Source organism: Ambystoma mexicanum, chromosome 4p (genome assembly GCF_040938575.1).
Source record: "Ambystoma mexicanum isolate Mex_15411 chromosome 4p, UKY_AmexF1_1, whole genome shotgun sequence".
Lineage (NCBI taxonomy): Eukaryota > Metazoa > Chordata > Amphibia > Caudata > Ambystomatidae > Ambystoma > Ambystoma mexicanum.
The window spans coordinates 1,141,004,779-1,141,031,430 of NC_090927.1; the positions used below are offsets into that span (position 1 = coordinate 1,141,004,779).

Sequence of the window (26,652 nt, forward strand, 5' to 3'; positions counted from 1 at the left end):
ACAACATGGTATTGGAGGCAGAGAAAAGCATTAAATATGGGGGGGTCGAGAGGTCCAATAACATAGTCCACATTATAGGTGAAGTGGGAGAGGACGAGGATGTGAACATATCCTCCCTGAGGTGGAGATCGTGTTTGCGTCGATATATTCAGGGTCACCTTATACCATCATTTCAGAGAAGTACAACGAAATCTGGGGTGACAAAAATCATACACTGCACAAGTTTGACCTCTGGCCTAAGGTGTACGGGGGTGGTAGGGTTGATATCTGGTGCTTTGTTTGGAGCAACATTGCATATGGTGCTAAACACATTCATGCAAATGTGTATGTAGCGGTCAAGGGGCTTGTGTTCTAGGGTGGAAACACCAGGGCAAACTTGGTTTGTAGTTGCATCCTGGTAAGGAATTGCAAGCGATTACGGTGGGAAAGGATAGATCAGAGTTTTGCATCAGAGGTTGGGGTGAGATTCTTGAGTGTATTTCGGAAAGGTATTGGGAAGCTACAAGGTTACTGCCACAAGATCCAGTTAGTTGCTAACGCTGCACCGTGTGTGCAGAAGATTAGGAATCTTGTTTAAATCCTTAATGGACGACATGGTCCTAACTGCTCTACCCTGTTAGTATGAGATTTCAATAGTTGGCGTTATGACAGTACTGACCGCCAAGCTATTACTTTGGAAAAATCATTAAACATCATTGGCTGCCATGTGCTTAATGACAAGCCTAACCATAACAAAGGGCACATACTCCATTGGGTGATGGCTAGAAACTTCAAAGTCAATATTGGGGACACTCTTATTTGCATTTGGTCTGACCACCACTTCCTTTCTTTTGAAATCTCTTTTTCCAAAATCCACCATCCAAAAATAAGAACCCAGTGAAAATGGTGAAGAACCGTAACTTGAAGAAAGTCACAGTGGAAGATCTGGAAGACTTACTGGATGATATCATGACTGCAACCTCAGACCTAGGCCCCACCCCCATAGCACCCAACACATTAATTGATTATTTTACTCATTCGATGTGTATTAAGTTGGGCAAAGTAGCCCCGATCAGGAATAAAGTAGTAAGAGACAATGCCTCGGATAAGAATTGGTATACTCAAGACCTTAGCCTAATGAAAACAGGGAAAAGACAAGCTGAGTGGCTAAAATGCCCTACCGAAGAAAATAAAACCCTATCGAAGGTTCTAGACAAAGCGTACAGATCAGCTATCTACGAAAAAAGTCTACAACAAGCAGATTGAAGAGTCTAGCAATAACACCAAAAAGCTCTTCGACATGATCAAATCCTTAGAGAAAAACCTAGTAAAAACCTAGTACTCTTCCCATACCCATCAATCTTATCGACCAAGAGTGCCTCGAAATACAATGCACTTTTCAAACTAGTGGATAATGCATGTTCTAGAATTTAGACCGAACCTACAGACTCACCCTTCACCCTGTCGAGCTTCAGACACCGATGATAACAACTGCAAATTCAGTTTTTCAACCATCGCTGTCTCGGACAGTGCCCAGAAAACATTGTTCCACCCAAACTTATGCTGGATCATAAGGAAATCTTCATACCTTTCTTTGTTCGACTGGTTAATTCATCATTTTCCAAAAACCAGGCCCCCGATTACATTAAAAAGGCTACCTTTACCCTACTAATCAATAAACCTGGCTTAGATCCTACTAAGAACTCTAACAACTTGCGCCCCATCACAAATTGCCATTTCCTTTTAAAAATATCAAACAAATGTGCCACTATGCAACTTTAAGCCTTTATTGAAAAATGAAATATCCTACACCCCAGGCAGTCGGGCTTCCAGCCCCACTATGGTACAGAATCAGCACTCCTTGACCTCCAAAGTCATTTTGAGAATCACGGACGTAGGTCACACCGGCATGCTGGTCCTATTGGACCTTGCAGCTGCTTTGAACCTCCTAGACCACGATCAGCTGCTGCTAACCTTAGAAAACTTTGGTCACTGCAGCTCAGAGACCATCCAATGGATTAAATCTTTCCTCTCACTTTGCTCCTCCAAAGTATGTTGGGGCAATGCCACTTCACCTGTTGCCCCCATCTCTTGTGGGGTCCCTCAGGGAGCATGTATGTCTCCCTTTCTATTTAATTTGTACATCCGGCCTTTTTGCAACCTTCTAGATTAACTCAAAGTGTTTTTAACTAACTACGCTGATGACACCCAGTTGGTTGTCGAACTCACAGGAGATTACCATCACGATGCGACCCTCATTCAAACCATCTACGAACACAGATGTGTCTCAATGGGAACAAAACCGAGCTTTTGATATTTGACTTTGTTCACTCTAGATCCAAGCCTGACCTCATATCAGTCCTTCCACATCCATGGATGCCCCATCCAGGTCTCAGAGTGTAAAGACTCTGGGCTTCTATCTGGACTCTCAGCTTAGGGCTGAGATCCACATTAATCTGGTCTTGAAAACCAGTACCTATTACCTCAGACTCCTGAGGAACCTCCACCCTTTCTGACCGAAATCAACTGCGCCTCGGTGGCTCAGGCTGTCATTCTCCCCAGACTGGATTACGGAAATGCGCTCCTGATTGGGGCCAACCAAAAGAATGATCAGGCCTTACAAGCTATTCAAAACAATGCTGTCCGCATTGTAAAAAGGAAATCTAAAAGAGATCACATCTCAGATAGCCGTAGAGATGTTCACTAGTTTCCTGTCGATGCACGCCTAGAATTCAAGGCAGCCCCACTTGTCCACAAGGACCTACAGAGCACCCCTCTTCCCCCATCATACATCAAAGAGCTTGTCTCTCCTTATGATCCCCCAAGAAGGTTACACTCATCTGCCTTAGCGTTGGTTAAAAACCCTACATTCAATCAAAACAGCTTGCGTAGATCCTTTCCTGTTGTGGCTGCTAAAGTCTGGTACGTCCTCCGCCCAGATGAAGGAATCAATAGGTTTCATCCGAAACTAAAGACCACTCTGTTTAACTAACTTCGTGTGATGATGATTCCTGCCGTCTTGTTGTCTTGTTCGCCCTTGGTGTGTTTATGTTTTGGCGCCCTGATGCCTGCGGGCTCTGGCACCATAAAAATAAATATCTGCCAATGAGGGTGAGAGAGAAAGTGAGCATGGAGTTGCGTGGGTTATGTGAATAGGGCGTCAGAGAAACCATTGTGTCAGTGAGTGGCTATCCCCTATTGTGGTGACTCAGCATCGGGATGGACGGATCCGGTTATGTATCGATGCAAGGGATTTGAACCGTAACATCTTGGTCAATAGACACCCTTTGCACAGAGTGAATGTGATGTTATCCACTATTGAAGATGTAGAATGTTATAGCAAACTTGATCTATCGTCTGCTTACCATCAGGTAGATTTGCATCATACGTCCAGAGCATTGACAGCTTTCATTACGCCCATGGGGGCATACCAGTTCAAAGGGATGCCATTCAGGTTGGCGTCTGCCGTGTTTCAGAAGAAAATGGAAGATTTACTTGGTGGTCTTCCTGCAGCAAGATGTGTCCAGGACAACATTTTGCTGGGAGCAAAGAGTGAGTCAGAGCATGATGCAAGGGTTTATGAACTTTTGAGGAGGTTTGAGAGTACGGGCCTGATGGATAAAAATGAAAAATGTCAATTTAACGTATGTCAAGTATCTTATTAGCAACATAGATTGACTAGAAAGGGGTTCGAAACTAATCCTAAGATGGAAGATATCATTTTGAAGGTGAAATCACTGGCAAACAAGGACGAGCTGAGATCATTCTTTGGATCAATTGCATTCTTCACTAAGTTTGTGGAGAACCTTTCCGCTAAATGTGCTGTGTTAAGAGAGCTGTTGCAAGTGAGGAGGGATTTTGTGTGGGGAGTAAGGAAGAGGTGGTGTTTAGGAGGATGAAGTGGCCAATGAACCCACATTGCATAGATTTGATCCTATGGCAGAGACAATCATAACAGTGGATGCCTGTGGGCGTGGGTTGGGTGTGGTTCTCAGCCAGTCTAGGAAGATGGTGGAGGTACCGGTAGCATTTGCATCACGTGCCTTGACTGAAATGGAAACAAGATATCTTACTATTGAGTGCAAGAGTCTTACGTGCTATTGGGTTTCCAATTATTTTAAAGATATATATTTGGGGCATACCCTATGTAATCAGGAGTGATCATAAGTCATTGTTGGATTTATTTTCAACTAGGTGGTCCGGTTTGGTGATGCCGAGGATTGCTAGGTGGTTGGCTACAGGGATTTCATTTTGTAGTGGTATTTGTACCTGGGCATTGCAATGTAGTGCCCAATTGTTTATCAGGGTCTCCAACAGAAGTTAATGTACAGGAGGATGATGTGTGTGATGAGTAGATAGCACAAGTGGAAGACATTGTGAATAATGCATTTTCCTAGGAGGTTAGGTTGGAAGCCATTGATGATGTGGAAACGAAAGAGGCATTAGGTAAAACCGAGCGTGGGTAGCGCACAGGGGATGCTGTCAGTTCTCCATACTACAAGGTAAAGATGAGTTGAGCAGCTCGTGTGGGGTTTGCTAAGAGGAAAAAGGTTGATTCCGTTGTCTTCTCTACGGTGTGAGTTTGTTAGGCGTGCCCACTGTGGCCATTTGAGAAAAAGCTTAACCAAAAGAAGCTTGAGGGTCAGGTTTTGGTGGCCGGGATTGGATAACATGGTTGATGAGGAGGTAGGGATGTGTATTCATTGTAGTGCGAGTAATAACTCGTGGATGTTCCTGAGCAAGTGTGGGAGAAGGTAGTGATTGATTTAATCTGGACCATGGGTTTGTTGGGACAGGTGAATAGGTTTACAAACTCCACCTCAAACCACCTAAATGCATAATCCACAACCACAAAGAAAGAGTATAATAACTAAATGTGCGATTGAGTATTTGGAGAAGATGTTTGAGGGAAGGGTATCAGAAGGTTATTCTTCAGATAATAGCAACAAACTAGTTTCACGAGAGAAGCGTAGATATTTGGAGTACAACAGTATTGAAAATCATCGTACTGCTCTGTATAACCCCAAGGCTAATGGTCTTGTAGACCGTACCAATGGTATAATTAAGGAGACGATTCAGTTAGCACATGCCAATAGCATGGATTGGGGGATGTCTGTGCATGAAATGATGAGGGCATTCAGGGATACCCCACTTGTTTTGACAGGAGTTTCCCCGTTTGAGAAGATGAGGGGTAGGAAAATGCTATCTGAATTGTATCTGTGTTGGTTGGTAGATGCGTGGGGTACAGTGGTAGAGGAAGGTATGGTCTATGGGAGTCGAGTTCGAGTGGGTAATGTGGTGAGGGTGAAGTAACCTATCTGTGTACTGAAAGGCTGCTCTCTGTTTTTTGATCCCATTGAGATAGTGTACGTGGGCAAGAGACATGTGGTCACCAGTGAATGAAGGCGGCAGAGCATGCATCGAGTTGCTATTGTGAGGCATCATGAATTAAAAAACAAGCTATTGGAGAGAGACGTGAAGAAATGATCAGTGATGGTGGGGATGACTGGTATAAGGTGGGGCTTGCGGATGCCTGTGGAGAGCTTGAGGATGTGGGTAGTACTTCATTGAGTAGTTCAATGTGTGGGGGTGCAAATGGTGAGCAGGATGATCCTCGGGAAGTGTCTCAAGATTATGACAATGGAACCACAAGAAACATGTCAGTAGTTCAAATGAAGGCTTGGGAAGTGTGACAGGACGTGTGAGAAGGACACCTACGTTGAATGTGAGATGCATTTACATAATACGGCATCAACTGTCAATCCACTTAAAGGGGTAAGTGACTACCCTATAAAATGAAACACAATGACCTAATCATATACTACATAATCAGTTATTTTCAATATATATGTATGTTTCATATATATACACAGTTTTCCTTTTTGTAGATATTGACTAATATTAGTGGTTTATTCGTGATGTCATCAAGTTTTCTCCTGTTATGTGTAAGAAGGAACATATGTTGTTTTGAGTGCCTTGTGCATGTGATGACAGTCCAACATTCTCTTTAGGAACGTCATTGTGTGCACCTTCGTCAGTTGGCTTTAGCTTTGTGACGCTGCTGCGTCAGACCAGTGTTGGGGTCTTATTTATTCAAATAAACTTGAATATATTACTTACCTGCCTGGTTATAATAACGATTATTACAACACTGAGCATGTGGAAAAAAGCAAGTGGGATAATGAGGCATAGTGAGTGGTGATGTCATGTCTGAAGTCGACGAAGCTGAAGGTTGGGAGATGGCGGTCGTCAAGCTACACTACCACCCCTGTTTCTGAGAACAGCTGGGATGGAGTATATTTATCCAGATGAGGAATCTGAAGGAGGCTAAACTCCATTTGAAACCTTTATCTGAACCTTATATACTCTTCGGGGGGTGAGGGGGCAGGGAGAAATGCTGTGTGTAGGGAAACACTCTTCAAATGAAGAACTGTAATTTGTATACAATAATCAACTTGCTGCGAGAGAGTCCGAACCCAAAACTATAATATTTTGAACTACCTTATATTTTGGGGAAGAAAGTTGAAACCCTGACACATACATTGTCTAAAACAATCACATGCTGGGCAAGTGAGGCTTAAATCCTAAAGCGGGTTAAACATTTTTTTGGGGACCATAATGTCTGCAGGGACAGGGAGTCATAAATCCCAGGATGAAATGAACTGTGTCATATCAGAAATGCTAAACACAGACATGAACCTACACTTAAAAAAAACAGACAAGTGCTGTCTAGAGTCAAAGACAAAAGCTAAAGAAACTTTGATAAGAAAAATAAAGTTAGTTGAACTTTTACCTGTATGATTTGTCTTTGTTATTGGCGAGTGTCACACGGGTTACATATTTTGTCAGGTTGGCACACACAACTCTTTTCGTTGTGCACTAGGGAAATGGTTGTGAAGCCCTTGAAAAAGACTTTAGAAACAGACATTAAAACTAGCTTGGGGTTGGGGCTTGACTATCGGCAATATGGAGAAGGCATGAGGAGCGGGGGCTGCAGAGATGACACACATGACCCTGAAACGCTCACATGACAGCGTATCCTGTGGGACACCAAAGTGATTCAGACTGTTTTGGCACCTAAACCTGATTCCCCAGTGGCTATATAGTGTTGAAGACCCATGAATTCTACTTCTTGTGGGCCCCCTGTAATCCCTGGTCAGGAATACAATCAAGATGGCGTCAGAAACCTTCTGAAGTCACAGGTGCCGGAGCACTGAACGTGTACGATTGACGATCTGTGCCCAGTGACAGATACTCCCACATCTACCGATGCGCATATTTTCACCACAACCTCCCAGAGCTATCCTAGTAGTACTGGGGCCCCCTTTTAAATGTTGTGGGAGTGAACCCCAATGAACAAAAAAGTGATGTGCTGGCTCCTTGATGCCAGAGCTTGTAGCGCCCAAGTTAGGGGGGAATAAGGTGCAGAAGAATCAGATTGGTGCATGGAGCAGTTTCCCGGTTTTCATAGGGGTACTTGGCCAGTTGAACATTTCTGATGCTGCTGATTTGTTGCTTTCGCTGCAATAGTCCACCCCTCAATTTTCCCATGTGGCTGGTCATTGTTTTGTTTGTGTCTAAGCTGTCCATGATCACTTTCGTATCCCATGACAATTTGGGCATATAGCCTGCCTGGCAGGCAGTAGTTGATTCTTGACACAGCTAAGTGTTCAAGACTGATTATTCACTCAAAAGGTGCACACCCCTCAAACACAAAAAACATGCAAATATTTGTGTGCCATTAAAGATAGGTTTGCCAGTGAAGGGGTATAGTAAATCTGGCATTACGTGGATGTCTTCTGCTTTGGTGGAAAACAATATGCTTATGTCTTTAAACGTCCATGAATGATCAAGTTACTTACATGTAACTCCTATTCTCCAGGATGGGTTTGGCATGGATTCACATGCTCATGAATATTCCCAGTCGTCAGGCTGGGAATCCTCGGTAAAAGAAAAAACGGTTTCACTTCAAACTGTGTTTCTCCCGTAAACCAATCACTGTCCTTTGTGTCATACTGCCCCCATCCAATGACAGTCCTCTCGCTATGCTCCACGCCTGGTGGTCATCTTCAGATTTGGTAAGCACCTAAAGAGGCATTATGAACCAAGAAGAGCCACAGAGGGGAAGGCAGGAGGTTTTGCATGTGAATCCATGCCAGACCCATGCTGGAGAACAGGAGTTACAGGTAAGTAACCAGTTCCTAATCCAGCATGGGGGCTGGCATGGATTCACATGCTCATGATAAAGATTACACTCCAGTACACATACGCAACCAAGGGAGGAGGCAAGGCTCAACAGAAGTAAAAACACTCACCGCTGGAACAAACTCACCTGAAGTGAACAGGTTGCGCAGCACCGCTTGGCCGACCCGAAATTCCTCCCTGGAATCCCTGTTGATGCAGTAGAACCTCGTGAAGGTGTGCATGGACCTCCACATAGCAGCCCTGCAGATGTCGAGCAGGGGCAGAACCAGAAAGAAACACTGTTGTTGCTGCGATGGCTGTGGTGGAATGGGCTTGCGGCCGGCCTGGAAGGGGTCTGTTAGCTAGCCGATGACAGTGCATGATGCAGACGTAGAGCCATCTGGAGATGGAAGCCTTCAACAAGGTCTTCCTATGATTCATAGGTATAAAACAGGCAAACAACTGAGAAGTCTTTCGAAACCCCTTTGTGCATTCCACGTAAAACCTCAAGGTACGAACAAAGTCCAGCGAATGCAAGGTCCTCTCCGCTGGCGATGATGGATTTAGGAAGAAGACGGGCAAAACCAAAGGCTTGTTGAGGTGGAACTCCGACTGCACCTTCGGCATAAAGGTGGGGTGTTTATGCATTACCACACTTGAAGCGTGGATGGACAAGTACGGCTGCTTGCAAGACCGAGGCTTGTTTTCCCGACCCGCCTGGCCGAGGTGATTGCCACGAGGAAAGCGGTTTTTCACACAGAAATTCGAGCAGGGCTTGATGCATCGGCTCAAAGGGCACCCCTGTGAGTTTACTCAAGACCACATTGAGTTCCCAAGCTGGGGCAGGAGCCTTCATCGGCGGCAAATTTCTGAAGTGGCTTTTCGGGAACTTCTTGGCGAGTCTGTGCAACCACAGGGAAGGGCTCCCCAGTGTCAAGGTGTTAACAGGGTATGGCGGCCAGGTGCACCTTGAAAGATGCCTGAGACAGTTCAGCCTTGGCCAAGGAAATCAGGTATGGTAGGCGCTGCAGGGCTGTGACACGCAGAGGGGTAATCTTCTGAGCCCGGCCCCACATTCAAAAAACAATTTCACTTATGGCCCTAGCATGCCAACGTTGAAGAGGCTCTGGCCTTGGTCAGTATGTCCTTACACTCTGAAGGTAAAGAATAATGTCCATATTCCAGGGCTGCAGGTGCTGTTTCATGGTGCAGAATCACCCCTCCCTTTCTGCAGAGAAGATCAGGAAGTAGTGGCAGCCTGATAGACGGAGCCGCAGACAGACATAGCAGGTCGGGATACCAGATTTGTTGCGGCCACCCCGGAGTGACAAGTATCGTCCTGCAATGACACAGTGTGTTGATCACTCGTAGCAGCAGTGGGAATGGAGGAACGGAGGAAATGTGTATAAGGAAAGTCCCTCCACAGGAACGAGAAAGCATCCACCATGCTCCTTGACTGCAGGAAATTGCTGGCGAACTTATGATACTTGGAATTTGTTGTCGCTGCAAACAGGTCAATATGGTGTTGACCCCATTCGTGGAATAGAAGGTCCACTTGCTCCTGGCGAAGCTCCCACCTGTGGCAAAAACGTAGCTCCCTGCTGAGCGAGTCTGCTATGATATTCTTGGTGCCTACCATGTGAAAAGGGATGAGAAACATGTCCTGTCGAATGGCCCAGTGCCACAAATCCTGGGCCTCCATGGAGAGAGCCGGAGAGTGCGTCCAGCCCTGCTTCCGGATGTAGAACAGGGTGGTGGTGTTGTCCATGAAGATCCTATCCACTTTGCCCATCAGGGATGGCAGGAAGGACTGCGGGCCCCAAAAGATGGCCCGAAGCTGCAGGATGTTGATGTGAAGGGTCTTTTCTTCAGTCAGAGGCCTCTGGCATGAAACTGTCCGGTGTGTGCTCCCCAACCTTCTGGAGAAGCATTAGTGGTGACTGTATCCTGGTAAGGTGAGACTTGGAATGGGGCCCCTTGCCTGAGATTAGAGCACACAGAAAACCACTGTATTGCAGACATTCTTGTCCGTTCAGGATCCCGAGACTTACAGCCACCTCACATTTAGAAACTCCAGGAGAGGTCTCATCTGTAGTCTGCAAAGGAGGACGAGGTTGATGCAGGGGGACATCAGGCCCAGCAGCGACTTGACAGCTCGCACCATAGCCGACCGCCCAGACAACAGGCGCTGCACCTTCCCTAGGATGGCTATCACCGCCTCTTCTGAGGGAGATGCCAGACAAATTACAGTGTTGAGTCGGGCTCCCAGAAACAGTGTGTTCTGCGATGGCTCCAAGCAGGACTTCAGATAATTTATGGAGAATCCCACGGTCCTTGACGTGTGCTGGCTTGCCAGAGCCTGGGAGTGGAATCGGACGAGCCAATCATCCAGGTAAAGGTAGACGTGGATGCCCTTGAGACGAAGATGTGCCGCCACCGGAGAAAATCTTTGTAAAGACACTTGGAGCTGATTTCAGGCCAAAGGAGAGCGCCTCGAACTGGTAGTGTCACCCCTGGACCACGAACAGCAGGAACTTGCGGTGATTTCGGTGGATGGGGAAGTGGAAGTAGGCGTCCTCCAGATCCAGAGACGCCAGGAAGTCGCTTCCTCCAGTTGGCCGAGCACATGCTGCAACGTGACCATCCTGAATTTCTGATACTTCAAGTACTTGTTAAGGCATCTCAGGTCCAGGATCTGCCTCCACCCTCCTGACTTTTTTTTGGACCATAAAGTATCTGGAGTGCACTCCGGAGCCCCAGAGGCGCTGGGGGACGGGCTCTATCACAAAATTCAACATGGCGTGGACCTTCTACAGCAGGTGAGCCACGTGCTGTTCTTGCTGAGCCACCGGGGTAATACGAAGACACCTGCTTTGGAACTCCAAGATGTGTTCCTGTTCGAGAGCGTCCAGCAAACATCTATCCGTGGTGATGGTCTTCCACAAGCTGATGAACCTTGCCACCCATCCGCCCACTGGGGTGCACAAGTGGGGGCCCTAGTCCACGGCCAGATCAGGCCCGTTTCGGGGTCTGAGTTCTGCCCCGTGGTTGGCACTGACAATGTCCTCTGCTGCCATCTGCCTGTGAGCAACCTCTGTAGGCCTTGAGCTGTGGGACGGGAAGGCTGCCGATAAGGGGTGGTATATCCCTTGGAAGACCTGCCCGGGCTTTCCTCTCAAGGAACAAAAGGACGACGACAAACGTTGCTGCAGGGTACCCAGTGAACATGCTGTCTACATGTCTGTCTTGATAAATTGCATAGACTCGTCGACAGTCTTGCCAAATAGGTACTCTCCTTCAGATGGCTTGTCCAACACTTTGGACTGAATGTCCGGTATGAAGTTGGTGGCTTCCAGCCATCCCTGCAGACAAAGAGACACTCTGTTAGCCATTTGACAGAACCCGTTGTCTGCAATGTCCACTGCCACTGTGATGGCGTGGTCCCAGGCTACTTCCTCCTCCTTGAACAGCGTCAGAGCTTCCACCTTCTTGTCTTCAGATAAGAAGTCCAAAATAGGGCCCAGTTTATACGATAGTTACCGAACATAGCCAGACAAAATGGTCAGGGCATTATCGGCCTTAATGGTGCTGGCAGCAGTATAGATGATCCTTCTCTCCGCAGCGTCCAGCTTCCTCCCCTCCTAGTCCCAAGGCAGCAGAACTAGGACGAAGGGTTTGCAGAGCATTGCCTGGCCGCGGTTGAGACCACAGAATCAGGCGAGGGGTAGGACCTCAGGCACTTGGGGGGCCGAGTCCAGAACTCTGCATTTCTTCTTGAGCCTTTCCAAGATATTGTCCAGCAAGGGGACAGACATGATGGTCTTCTGTTTGGGCTCACAATGTTGGTAAAGGAATCCTTCCTTCATCGTCTTCATTCTGAGGCACTGGACATCATTGTGTGGAAGGCGCTGACTTCATCTGGTGGAAAGGTCCCGTGCGATTCATCGGCGCCCACTTGTTCCCCGTCAGCTGGTACGAAGTCATCGGCTTCGCCAGTGTCCGTCGCCGTACCCGCTGTATCCGTGCCTGTGTGTGTGCGTGTGCATGGCAGGATCCCCAGTTGGGGTCAAGTACCAATTTTGAGGTGGCAGTTCACGCCTTGGACCAGCAGGGGCAGCGGTGTGGGTGGCAGTATCTGTTGAATGTCGGATACAAGGGTATGCAGCGTGGTCAGACTGTCCAAAGACATGTCCCTGGGCTGAGGAGTGGAAGGAATGAGAGGTGGAGGTTTCTGACCAGAAGCCTCTTCTGGCGAGATGGAGGACCGGGCTCGCCTCGTGGTGACCCACCTACAGACACAAGTCCCTGAACTCCTTTGTGGTCGGAATAACAGTCTTCGGGAAGTTTGTCACCGCCCTCATTGGCGCTCATATAAATCTTAACTGGTCTCAACGGTGCAGCCTGTGGATCCCTACCGTTCTTAGGGTCCGTAGGAGTTTTACCCTTTCCCCTCTGTGGAGACTTCTGGGGACGAGCGGCTGCTATCCCCATTTCAGGGGCCTTCACCGGAGCCGCCGCAGCTGCTTCACACCGTGGCAGTAGGGACACCTGCGGGGCAGCCATCGCTGTGACAGTGGACACCACTTTTTGTGGCCAGCCCCCCTTTTGATGAAGAAGATGAGGTTGTCAACGGAGTCCACTGGTTGGTAGCAGGAGCCTTCAGCGACATGGTCGTGACCGTTGATTTGGCCGGTTGAGCTGCCGATGGCATCGCCGAAGGGGGCAGCGAAGGGCCACCTTTGGATCTCCTTCACCTTTTCTGCCGATGAAAAGCAGAACTTTGAAGGAGTCAAGGAATCCCTCTTAGAGGGAGCACCCCTCATAGGTAGGCTCTCTGTAGAAGAGGTTGGTGACGGTGACCTTGTCTTTCCTGAGTTTGGACCTGCAGCATCAGCGAACCCAGTGGGATCAACAACGTGCAGCCTTGCCTTCTTTTGGACCCCAAGAGCGGGGCGTCCTCAAAGGATCCTGACCTCTTTTCTGAGGGAGTTTGTTCATGGGACTGGGTGGTCCTGGGGGATGCATTACCATGCCCGGAAGCAGACTCGGAGGCTTTGCTGAATTTGAGCCATGCTGCCAACCTGCTGAAGGGATCCCTCTTTCTTTTTTTTTTTTTGAAAATCCACAGTAGAACTTGCATCCCTCCTCATCATGGTCCAGATGGGGCAATACAGAAATGTATGGTGTCGATCTTTGACGTACACGTTCCTCTATCCACATTTCGCGCAGAGTTTGAAGAGGCATCTCTTCTCCTCGGTCATGGTGGAAAGGCGCAAAGTAGGCCCAAGCCCAGGCCTTATCGAAACTCAACAAAAGATGCGCAATGTAGTGTGATCTTTGCCGACAGTGGGTGCCCATTGCCAGTAGTCGACCACTGGTCAAACGATTAGACAGAAACCGGTCAAAAACTTTACTAACATTTGACAAAAACTTGAAATACGAAAAAACAGCTCAGAAAGCACTAAGATGACTCTCTTAGAACTTACCAGAATGGTGCAACTATCTCAAAATTGACTGAAATTAGAAGAGGTACTCAGTATTCAGGTTGTGTCGGCATGTGTAAGTCCAGTAACAATTTACTTTGTGATGTGCAATATATAAATGACCACTATTATAAATGAATAAACACTATAATAAGTTAAACCAAGTGAGAATCTGTTTGAAGAGCATACCTAGATAACAAATTCCTTGTAAGGGGCAGACAGTTTTGAAATACATAGACACTGGCAAGTTTGTCAGGTTAGGCACTATGATATTAAGTGAGTTGTACAGGAACACACACTTTGATTAAGTGGTGAAGCAGGTACTTGAGCTCAGTCTGCAATTCTGGCACTTGCCACATTCTTTTCACAGGTTTAGCCATGCAGCAAGGTGAAATTATTTATCAATATTTGACTATCATGAACTACAATAATATTCTCTTTTGTAGACCTGCCTTGAAATGTACACAAATCTGAGAGTAAACCAACATGAAAATATATATAATGATTGCACCATAATTTTCTTAATCAAGAATGAATGTCTAAAAGTACCTGAATACTAGTCGATTTCAGCCTACAAAATCTTCTCTAGATTTTACTACTGTATTTTCAAGATTTAAATGCACCCAAAAAAACTGTCTACCAAGTTCATATGCGGATAGTTATTGTTTGGCAGACTTGTATATTGTTATTCATTATGTGAAGATTATCATCTGAAATGTAGAAAGTAAACCATTTTTGTTCCAAATATAAAAGACCTGAAAATAAAGGACCCCTCCCACCCAAATGGCTAACATGAAATTAAAGAGCAAGCAATGCCACTTAAAAAGTGGGAAGATAATCCTTTTCACCGAAGATAACAAATGGTCTTATTTTAAAGTGCTGTGCTGAGGATCACTGTATTACCCAGAGACAAAGGTGGAATTTGAACCTCGACACTTTGGTTCCACTGTCTTGAATTTGGCTACCTAATCAGCTCTCGCGATCAACGCATTATGTTCGTCAAAGGGGGTGGCACCTTATTTTTGCAACCACTGTTTGGCTGGACATAACACAGTATCAATGAGGTTCTGGTTTTGAGCTAAGTTTTGAAGCACAGTAGGTGTTCTTATCACCAAACGGTATTCACTTATCAGATATTAGTTAACAACAAGCAGTGAGCATGCACAGGGCCCCAGGAGCGCACCATACAACACCATGACATATGCTATTCATGTTCTGTAACAAAATGTACACTGCCCTCTCTGAATCAGACAGTCAAGCGGAAGCTGGTGCATCTGCCCCGTTTGCACTGTGAGAAACCTGAAGGTGTCACTGTGGCTAAACCCCAGGGATCTCTCATTCAGGTGGCCAGGACACGGCCATCGCTATTAGATCCCGTTCCTGGGGGTACACCAGTGAGGGAGGATCACCAGGATGGGGGGGTCCTCTGAGTGGGACACCATCGGGCGAGACACAGTATCCCCCGAGTTTCAACACCTTTTCCCCATCATACCACATAGGACACAAAAACACTGTCTCCCATTTTCCGACACAAACAATTTCACACAACATAAAAGAGAATAGATTAACACCAGGGCCGTTTACCTGACATGTCCCAATACAAGGGTCAGGCAAAGTCAGGCAATTGATCAGAATCCCACACACCTGACAGCCCTTTCCGTTCCTCAGAAGGATAAAAGGTGGAGCAAGAGAGCAGAGTACGAGCAAGGCAGAACGCACGACAACGAAACAGCTAGCCAGGCCGGCAGTAGACACACAACCTTGCCCTTTTTGACTCAGACCCGCGAAACCTCCGCAGAAGGAATCGTAAGGCCAAGGACAATAGCCCAAGTGTGTTGTAGCTGATGCCGACAGTACACGGAACGTGCCTACGTTGATGAACAGGACCAAGGGGAAACTCCTGCTACCATGGTACTGGCCTTGACTTCAGATACAAGCAAAGCCAAGCAGTTCATTACAGCCAGTGAGCCGAAGGGAAAGCAAATAAGAACCAAACTGTGTTATATGAAAGTCATGAAGTGGCATATTGAGAAGAGTTCAAAGAACTATAGAGTGTAAGGGGAAGACCAGCTTCAGAAGGAACCATCACGATGTGGGTGCTAACTCGAGAGATTCCGGTCGATCCCATGTTGAGTAAAACTACTGATACCAGATGGCTGTAAGAGAGCTGCCAAGACAGGTCAAAGCAGTCATACATGAGGTCGGGCAAAATCCCCTTACAATCGAAAGTCTTTGACCTACAAACTGTCGAGAAAGCAAGGGAAGTGAATCCCACAATCATTGAAATCAAAAGGAACTGTGAAACGGCAAGAGTGAACCTGACAGAGGGATGTCAGTAAAAGGGGTGCAAAGTCTAAAGTCCTGAGAAACAATGTGTCAACAAAGGCGAGCCTGGCAGAGGGATGCCCACTGGAACTGTTAAAAAAAGACATTAAGATTTGTGGAAGCAAGTAAAGCCATAGTGAACCCGGCAGAGGAAGGCTGAAAGTAAAGAGGGGTCAGCGCCCAGAAGTGGGGGACACAGGGGTGAGGAATAATCACCCAAAGTTACACAAGGAAACACATTATCATTTGTTGAAATACACTTTTATTTGGTTATTGTGAATACTGTGTTAACAAAGGTGAACCAGTGAAAGGGAGGCTCCCAGTGAACTGTGAAAAGACATTTGTGCTAAAGTGAGATTGCCATAGTTCTTGAAATAAAAGCCAGAGTGAACCCGGTGGAGGGAGGCTAACATTGATGAAGGTGTCCGAGCCCGAACAAGGGAGATCTAGGGGTGAAGCCATCACCCAATGTTCTCTGAGAAAGGAACTTTTATTTGATTTGTGCAACACAAGTTGTGAAGCATCCAGAAGAGGGGGACCCAGAGGTGAATCCATCATCCAAAGTATATGTAGAAAGGAGCTTTGTGTTTGTTTATTGAGGACATCGGGTCCTCGAAGGCAAGAGACTTACAAGAGAAACGAGACTTGGCCATCTACAGCCCCGATAGATGAAAGCGGAACTGTTGTCTCGTGCTGGGGAAGCTCGAGAGTGTACTGTGCTCCAAGATCCTACTTTACCCTGTGCTAAAAACTTGGCGAAGGGAGATCCAGGCTACCGCATCCTGACATATTTGTGAACACTTCTTTCTTTTCATGGCAACTATCCCACACCCTTTTTGTATTAGTTGTAAAGATTGGCAATGGCTTTTTCTTAGTATAGGCCCTTTTTATTTGTCACAACGGCACTAGGAGTGCCTTATTTTCATTTAATAGTTGACGCTTGCTCCCATCTTAGATTTAGGTTTAGATTAGGTGTTTTTCCAACCTGCATACAGTTTAATAAACACCCTTAAAATGTGATCACTTGTGTCAGTCTTTTACTGTTGCCACCATGCGTTCCTTACAGCACTATCATACAGATGTCTCTGCTCATTACGTGCAAATATCCCCAAAAAGTGGTCTAGTTTTGCCACAGGATGTACAATCATGTCTGAATTTGGGAGTGGGGGTGAAGCAGCAAACCTTCTGGCTCTCCCTGCTCCAAAGACCCAGGGATCCCTGGGAAAAATATTTCTTTTGACCCAGCACCTGGGCAACCACGGTGTGCAGCCAATAAAAAGGTTAGGTATGAGCCGATATATATACATTCGCTAATGTTAACAATGAGAAAACTCTGTTTTTTCTAGTGGTGTACTCTTAAAAACTTACGTATCGTAGACGTTGAGCAGCCAGTTAAGACACATATCCACACACAGTGGGACATTCACCAGATCCTTGTGCTTCTCCTCTAGCCCATCGTAGGTGGTGGTAAGGCAGTTGATGACATCCGGGACAGTCAGAAGCTGGTCGTTCTGAGTCAGTTTGTGTTGCTTGAAGACTTCGTGTGTTGCACTCAACTCCAGCAGATCCACTAAATAGGGAGAGAAACCCAGAGCATCATCAGGGGAAGCACAGCTTCCAATAGTCAGTGTTGCACACACATGCTTAAGTAAGCCTCAGACCTTGGCACATGGTATGGCTACCCATTATATGGCCATCCAGATATTCTCATCAGCCATAAGCCAAGAAGGTTAGTGGTAGAGGAGCATGGGAGTTGCAGTTGAAAACACCTGGAGGACCACATAGTGAGTAGCTATGGATTCCTCGCAATTCTTTCTTGCACCGGACCCGGTCACCTCCTGAAAACAAGCTTGCTACCAACAGGGACACCAGCAGTTTCCAAAGGACCAGTGATCGAAGTGAGCGGGAATGGTCAGGAGCGGTGTTCCACTACTTTTATTTTTTTGTTTACCATTCCTCTACTTTTTACAGCCATATTTATCATTCTATACAGAGGATTTGTCCATTCTTGTCCTTGTGCAAGTGTAAAGTTGTAATAGGAGCCTTAGTTACTAGTTACTTGGACTATTGCAATGCCCCGGCCGCAGCACCTTGTCACAGGTTGCACTATGCTTCCGCCTAACCTCTCCCCTGCCAAGACCACAATTCTACTACTTTTTTCGGTACACTTCTACCTCTGCAAAGGACAGTCACAGCCAGCAAGGGGTTGACTAAGCCCACATTACAGTTAACATTATCACGCCTGGAGACATTTCCCATACTTTCCACCCTTCTCTTTGTAAATTGTAGAGCACGGCCCCTCTAGATACTTCCACTGTAACTTTGGTGTATTTTTTTTTTAATTTTTTTTAACATTTAGGAGCTTCTGAAAAACCAAATAGCAATAACTATTGATCAAAGGTTGCAATAATGTGAATACGCTTAGCTATATTAGAATAAAAACCATGTAATTTGTTGTAATATATGCTTGGTTTCATCAGGAATGCACCATTGGTGTGACATAGTTGCAACTTTAAAATTATTTTGCTGTGTGTTTTGTGAACATTTTCGCAGACTGCAACAATGACATTGCAGGCGCTGAGAGACCTCTGCTCGATAGCCCCAGGTTAACCATTCTTTCAAGGCCATTTCCCTCCCTCTCCTCTCAGTGTGACATGAGATGAAAGACGATCCTATATGAACGTGCAATGCTAATCAAATATATTGACAGCAGAGAACAAGTGACTCGTGCAGAGGGAGCGATCGGTCTTCAGGGTATGACGTCTAATACCATTTCTAAAGTAAACTGTCCAGCACACAAAAGAATGAAAACAACAGACTTGAATATAATTCATTCTACATCCAACAGTGTACCCTGGAACTATAAAGGCACCGGCCTAAGGTAAATGTGCCATATTCCCAAATTACCCCCATGCTCCCTGCGCTTGGAAAAGAATGAAAAATGCAGCGTCGCACTTTGACCATTCTTTTTGCACAAAGTAAACTGCCATCCACTACCCAAAACACGCGCTCGTAGATATCTTCTTTTACCTATGAAGGGAACACATGAGTATATGCCTAGACACGGCTCTCGTGAGCTAGGAATAAGGGAGGAATACGGGAAAGGCTACCCACGCTGTGTTGCACAGACAGGCCCCGAACAGGTGACATCTCAAGTCATAATTGGAATCTGCAAAGGTGACCTTTTTATTGAAAACCAGTGGTTCAATCTTAGCCACCAATGCAAGGCCGGTCACTGGTCTGGTTGGAGAAAGCGGGACTACGCTTTTGGCATGTGAATCTAGGACTGTAAAGTGATGTATTGGTATAGCTCCTAGCTGCCATTATATTGGCCTCAAGGTCACTCGTTTTTTAACGCTAGAAGTGTCACCTTCACATAGTAGATGGGGTGTGGTGCGGTTTGCTATATATCAGTAAGTACGTGATTACTGGCATGGACCAAATTTGACAACTGATATGGAAACGTAGCACCAGTGTTGCCAGGTCGGAAGGAAAAAATAAGCTGAATGCCCTTCCAAAACAAGCCGAAACAAGCTGAAAAAACAAGCGTGCACCTAAAAAGTTGTGAAAAGGTCTCAAAAGTAAGAAACATAACACAACAAGAAAAACATACATAGACAGAACACTGAGTGTGCTAGAATAATATTTTATTGCATGGTGACTAGAAGTTCCAGATTGCAAAATCATACGGGCCTGAAATATATTTTCTTTTTACACTACTGTGCACTAGTGTATTTTATTCACTTTGAGATTGGTTAATAAACGTTTTGTAGCAACATAAATTGGCAAAGGATGGGTGTCATAAACAAATAATAAAAATGTTGTATATAGATTCCAATAATACTCTAACCCAGTCTGCAAAAAAAGTTTTTAAAAAATGAAGGATTTTAGTGGATAATGCGTCAGCACTAGGGATATCACCAGCAGGGCTGTCACAGGGTGAGGTGAGGCCCGGGGCAAAACATTTGGTGAGGCCCCTTCATTTTTTGCACTTGGCCAGTGGCACCGTAAATAAGTGAAGCGAGAAATCTCTACTTGAGTTTATTTATGGAAGAACTCGAATATGGTTTAGTCTTATGACTGCAAATCAACTAAAGCAAAGCCATGTTTCTAAGCTGAAGAAAGGTTTATTCCAGACTTGGTTTGTCATAGACAAGACACACGAGTCACAGCAAAGCATTTGCACTGTTGAAAGAAGTGAATGCATTGTCTTCAAGCACTTGCAACTAAACCTGTGAAGATGGGCTCAGTTGCTTAAATTGTCCCCATCCCGGTTTCACCATTTAACCAAAGTGTGTGATCCTGGGCAGATCATTTAATCACACTGTGTCTTATCAGCAGCTCTGTGCTTCACTTCAGAGCTTATGTTAATATATCATGCTGTTATTATTTAAATTAAGTGCCTGTCGATGTCCACAAAATGCCTACGCTTCTTGCCCTTTCCCGCTCTCCACTCTGTTGCTTATTTTCTAACAAACTTGTAATTATAAGGACGCTGTGATTTGTGAGTTGTTAAACTTGCTCTAATTGCGGTCCAAGTGATGTGAATGAGACCTGCGAGGGTCAGTAAATAGTTCTGTGTTTTGCAACACTACTGTGAGCACAGGATGACTCATTGCTGTTGCCAAACAGTATCGTATACCATATACTGTCACATCTGCTATTTTCACTGCTGCTCCCTCTACCTGGCAACTCTCATACCTATTTAGATAATGTGTTGTGTTCTCCTTGTTTCCCCTCCCTTGCTTAGTCGTGCTCTGAAACACCTGTGTACGAGCGTGATACAAATAAAATATCATATCATATGATACATAACAATCAAATATCTAAGCTGCCAGGCCTTGTGCTGTCTGTTTTTCCCCCATCCGGGGGGAGATGAAGTCTGCCTAGGCTAGGCCCTCTTGCCTCTCAGTGCGCTGGTTTTGAGGGGACAGCAGCAACAGAAGAAAAGACCAGCTGCACACTCGGGTGACAGGAGGCGAGAGAAAAGTGCCCGCCATAGTTTGAAAGGTGATTCACTCACTGAGAGAAGTCTCCTCCTCCTCCAGCCGAGACAAAGTGGCTATAAGCGAGCTCCAAATCACCAAATGACACACACGGAAAGCCAAAATGAAACCGCACCTCTAGACCTCACCAGCCTTGGTGAGGTGTTCCCTTCAGACAGTGTAAACTCAGGCAGGCCTGGCACGTTGGGTACTGAGGTTGAGCTGAGCAACAATAATCCCCCAGAGAGAGGCCTGCAGATCTGGACACAGAGCCCTGCAAATCCAGAGAGAGGTCTGGGAACATGAATGAGATCTGCAATACCTAAGGCAGGTCTGATTCGTATGAAAAGCAGGAGGGGATCTACATTTTCAGAAGGAGGCCTGTGATCTCACAGAGAGAGGTCTGGACATAAAAGAGGGCTGCAAGGTTGCGAGAGGCCAGCGAGCATGGGTGGCTTGCAAGCACAGAGGAATGACCCAGCGAGAGGCATTTAAAGCCTGAGAGAGGACTGCAAACCGAGAAAGAGTCCTGAAAACCATGAGCTAGGACTGCAAACCCAGAGAGGTCTGAGGAGAGAGAGAGAGAAATAAGTAGGCACTTGGGGAAGCATGCTCTGTGAGCACAAAGAAATATGAGGATGAGGGTGTGTGAACTTAGTAGAGGCCTATCAGCATGACAGATGACTGAGAATGAGAGGCATGAGAGAGGCCTGTGTGCATGAAAGAGGACTGAGAACGAGAGGCATGAGACTTGAGAGAGACCCATGTACATGAGAGATGACTCACTGTGAGAACGGGAGACATGAGAGAGGCCTGTGTGCATGAGAGATGACTGTGAGAAGGGGAGACATGAGACAGGCCCATGTGCATAAGAGATGACTGTGAGAACAAGAGGCATGAGAGAGGTCCATGTGCATGAGAGATGACTGTGAGAAGGGGAGACATGAGACAGGCCCATGTGCATAAGAGATGACTGTGAGAACAAGAGGCATGAGAGAGGTCCATGTGCATGAGAGATGACTGAGAACGAGAGGCATGAGACAGTCATGAGAGATGACTGTGAGAACGAGAGGCATGAGACAGTCATGAGAGATGACTGTGAGAACGAGAGGCATGAGAGAGTCATGACAGATGACTGTGAGAACGAGAGGCATGAGACTTTGCCACATTTTGCACTGCACACAGAGCTTGCAACAAGTCAGACAGTAACCTTTGTGGGACCCCTAAACACTCTTAACTGCATCCCTGTCCTCGCTGCTACTATAGGGTGCATTAGTGAGTGTCCACGTCACGAATCACTCACTACAGGAGAGAATTGCACGACTGGTCACCACTCTCCGTGCCCATACTAATGCCAACAATGTCAGTATCCAAACATCATAGCGTATAGAATAGATCAGGGAGGGCACGGGGAGGGTTTTAGGCACAGTGGCCCGCCGTTTTGCACTTTTCACCGATACTAAATACACTAGTGAATTTTGACTTAAAGCTATACTCTGAAGCTGCACTGTACTTCTTTGTACCGACTGTCATGCAACTCTTTATGGAAGCTCTCTGGTGACACTTCCTATTTTCACAATAACTGTTAGGTTATATAGCGCCTAGACTATACGAAGGTTTGCAAAGGCTTTAATAGCCGATACTGTTTCTGAAGTGAACCGCACTCACCGTTTAGCGCCATTGCAAACGTAATAGCAAAGCCTGTGTTTAGAGCGTTACGAAGGGCAAACAAGATTGCAGAAAGCGCTATATCCAACAAAGCAAGTACTACTGATGGACCTGAGAAGGATGAGTGGGTGGGCAACTTGCTCGGCAGCTGGCACACAGATCTCTGCACGAGGCGATTTACTGAATGCAGTCCCTTCGTAGCAGCCAGCAGGGGTGAGAGGAAGCCCTGTGAATGGATGGATGGATGAATGGATTTATGCATGGGTGGATGCATGTGTTTATGGGTGAGCAGATGGATGGATGATGGTTCGAAAGAGGTGCGGATGGGAGAGGGGATGGGGAAAGAGTTGAGGGCTGGACGGATAAGTGGACAGATGCAATGCAGCAAGCGGGGACGGATGGATGGACGGACGGACGGACAGACACGTGAGTGAAGAATGGGTGTACGGACAGATTCACAAAAGTATTGCCGAATGGGCAGATGGACATATGGAAGATTTTAATGATGGATGGCAGGAGAGAAAGAGAGAGACAGAGTAAACAGAAGATAGATAGGCTGACAGAAGAAAGTGACCGAAGGTTTAGGGGAGAGATATGCAGAAACATCGGACCGGATGGACAGACCAACAGACAAGGCCGCAGAAAAGATGACCTGGAAGACAGGCAGAATATGCGAAGACCAGAGGAGGAGAGAGGTGCAGACAGACAGACAGAGCAAAGAGCAGGCGGACAAACAGAGGAGGGCAGAGTGCATGAGCAAGTCACGAACGATGCAATGGCTGGACGGACAGAAGGACAGGTGCAGAGGTGACATCATGGAACACTATATGCACAGTCAGAGGGGCCGAAGAGAAGGTGGGCAGGTATGACATGCATGGCAACTAGAGATTGAATGGAGAAATGGGTGGGGCCAGAAGGGGGGGGGAGAGAGAGAGAAAGAGAGAGACAGAGAGAGAGAGAGACCAGGAGGGGGAGATAGAGCCACGAACATTACCCCATATAGAGCAACAGGCAGACATTTTTTCTCTTACCTCCAAGTGTCTATCACTGACACTGGCTGCTGTTGCCTATCGCCTGCCCTCGCCTCGCCTGTGCCAGCGCCGCGGCCGGCCTGGGTCAGGGTGTGGTGGTGTGGCTGCCTGAGTGCCGACTGCCGGCGCCGCTGAATGCCCTCCTGGGCTGGGCAGGGGTACCGTAGGTGGTCCTGTGCCTGGCTCGATGGTCTCTCTCCTGGACTCCCCGGGACCCGGCCTGGCCTCCTGGCTGCCTCCTCGAAGTTGACCTGGTCCACTGAGTCCTGGTGGTCTGTCCTGGTGGACAGGAATCCTGAGTCCTGGCTGTGGCACTAGTCCTCCTCTGTGCGTGGCTGAGGCTATGACTGCAGCCCAGTCCTCTATGTGCACAGCAGGCAGCACCTGTTGAATGCCAGCTACAGCTACTAGTCTGTGTCAGGGAGGGCAGAAGGGTCAGAGGGAGGGCATAATATAGGGGCGGGCGCCCTGGCATTTCAATTTGGCCTGGCCATTTGTTGCAGTAGCAAGTGTAAGTAGCAACTTTCAAAGTCTTTCATGTGCACAGTGCACACCTGCGCCGCTTTCCCCTGCAGGCAGCCTGGCTCCAGCAGCCTGCTGCCGAGGGGCCAGGTGTGAATCGTATCTTTGCAATTGCAAAGAAACACTTGTTGTCTTGTCTCTCTTCCGACAGAGCGGAAGCCGGGCCTGACTCCTGAGCACCAGACAGACCGTCCCTCGCACCTGGGCCCAGGCCCTCTTGTTGTTTGCAATTTGCAATTTTGCATAATTGGTTTGCAAATACATGCTGCCTGCATCATAATTTATGATGCATACATCATGCATGCATGCTGCAAATCAAAGCAAGGTAACAATGAGTGTTACCTTGCTTTGTTGATTTATGCTGAACCCCCCCCCCCAGCCCCCTGCCCCAGCCAGCCCAACCCCTCCACCCCTGGTTCTGCGTGAAAGAGAAAAAACAAACAATTGTGATGTCTGTCAGTGGGACTGGAGATCTCAGATCGATGTGATGCATCATGTTGTAAAATGCACAGCCGCCGGCGCCGCGCGCGCGACTCGCAAGGCCCCGAGGTTCTGTGGGAAAACAAACAATTCTGGGACTGGAGAGGAGATGTTGTTTTGTTTAATAAAATACAAAGCCGCCCGGGCCTCGCGCTCAAGCCGCCCGCACCGCTCGCGCGAGGCCCCCCCTGAGCGCGAGGCCCGGGGCAGTTTGTCCCCCCTGCCCCCCCCTTGTGACGGCCCTGATCACCAGGATAATATTGCTATAGAGTGACGCTTGGTAAACTAAAACAATCGCCTTCTTTACATGTCAGTGTGTCTGTGTGCATGACGAAACCTTTAAAGTGCGCTTTCTTTTTGCAAATGTTTAGGCATTTGGCATTGATGGGCCACCTGGTGGACAAGTAACGATCCCATCAGGGCCAAACACTTAAGCATATGCAAAATACAGGGCGCACCTGGGAGCAAGACAAAGGAGCAATTGCCATCAAGTGCTGCCAGCAGCCCAGTGCAGGACGCTCTGTGCGAAGTGTAATGGGTTTAACTGCAATATAAACAAGCACTGAAGGTCCAACAAGCAGACAAAAACCGCGACAAGCGACCTTCAAATATTATACACGACTTTGGACAAAAACAAGCCCAAAGTCACTTATAATAAGCGGACCTGGCAACACTGCGCAGCCCTAAAAGATGCAACGAGCAAAGTGTGCACACGTGAGTCCCCAACTCAAGACAAAAGCTCTGTAATACTTTACATTCACATTTCTTTTTACATGCACACTACATGAACATGTGGAAAACAATGAATGCATAATATGACAATTAGCAGTAGGTTAACTTAGTCCGAGCACACATCATAAACAGCAAGTTGGAGAGGTACATACAATGATACGGCACATGTAATAGTGCATACAAATGGCAACAGAGACCATCAGGACTGCAACATCATATTAAGCAGTTTTATGCACTCTTCATTTGACATATCAGTGAAACAGTGGTTTGCTGGCATGGACGAATTTGGTGTGGGACCCTGCCTACTTAACTGGGAATGCTGCAGTAAAAGGTGGCGCAAGTAGCTCGCAGAGAGGAGCGACTAACCCGCCAGCAGCGGACTTCAGTTGAGGACACTGCAATAAATCCCATGCACATGTGGTAAACATTACATGCATTATAATGTTACTATTGCTTCAACATCAAATGTTTAAACAGTATGTTAGCACACAAACTGTACAGTGCAGGAGAAGGACTGTACCAGAAATTGGGCATTTACCGCTGCATACAAATGAAAATGTATGTAAGACTAGTTTAGTATTCTAACGTCATAGTTAATGTTTTTGTGCGTTGGTTGCGAAATGCTGCGTGATTTCCTCTATCAGACGTATGTGCTTACTGGCGTGAATGGAAATAGTGGACTCTGCTAAACAATATGGGAATGCTGTATAAAAACATGGAGGCGGCAACGTGGACACAAGCGACCCTGGAGCAAGCGGCTGCAGTTAAGGGCTCTGCAGATTCATGAACACTAAAAGCACATTTGGGAACCATTCCAGGTTTAGCTGCACGTTACTTGCATGCTTACTTGGCAAGCCCAAGCCTGGCCAAATAAATGCAGGATAAAAGTAAAGTTATGGTATTGAGGTCATCATAGTGTAGAATGTTAAACATGTCTCCCTAGATATAGTGAGGTTACCTGTGCCAAGAATAGAGTTTACCTCTCAAGGTAGGCCTGGGATGAAATAGTGGGTGATGACAAACAAATTAGAACAGGGGCGAAAAGGGACAGGAAATAACGGATACTCGGGTGGGAAGACCTCACATGGAGGACACACACGGTGCAGAAATAGGTAAAGATAGGCAGGTTGCACGAGAAATGAGCGCAACGGCAGATGTAGTTTGCAGATCTGGACATGTATTGTCCCAACTGAAAAGGTGCTTTGCACAATCAATCCAGCCAGGCCTGGCTAAGAAGCCCCGAGAGAGCGGACAGTGTTCAGA

General features: G+C 46.7%; 1 protein-coding gene across 8 annotated transcripts in view; it reads right to left on the reverse strand.

The window, feature by feature from the left end:
• UTRN (utrophin) overlaps positions 1-26,652 on the reverse strand; it is a 2,010,688-nt gene that overhangs the window by 237,230 nt on the left and 1,746,806 nt on the right. For all 8 annotated transcript variants that reach the window (XM_069606729.1, XM_069606726.1, XM_069606725.1 and 5 more), the window contains one exon: positions 17,340-17,541. In XM_069606729.1, the coding sequence (XP_069462830.1) occupies positions 17,340-17,541 (202 nt within the window). The remainder of the gene's footprint in view (positions 1-17,339; positions 17,542-26,652) is intronic.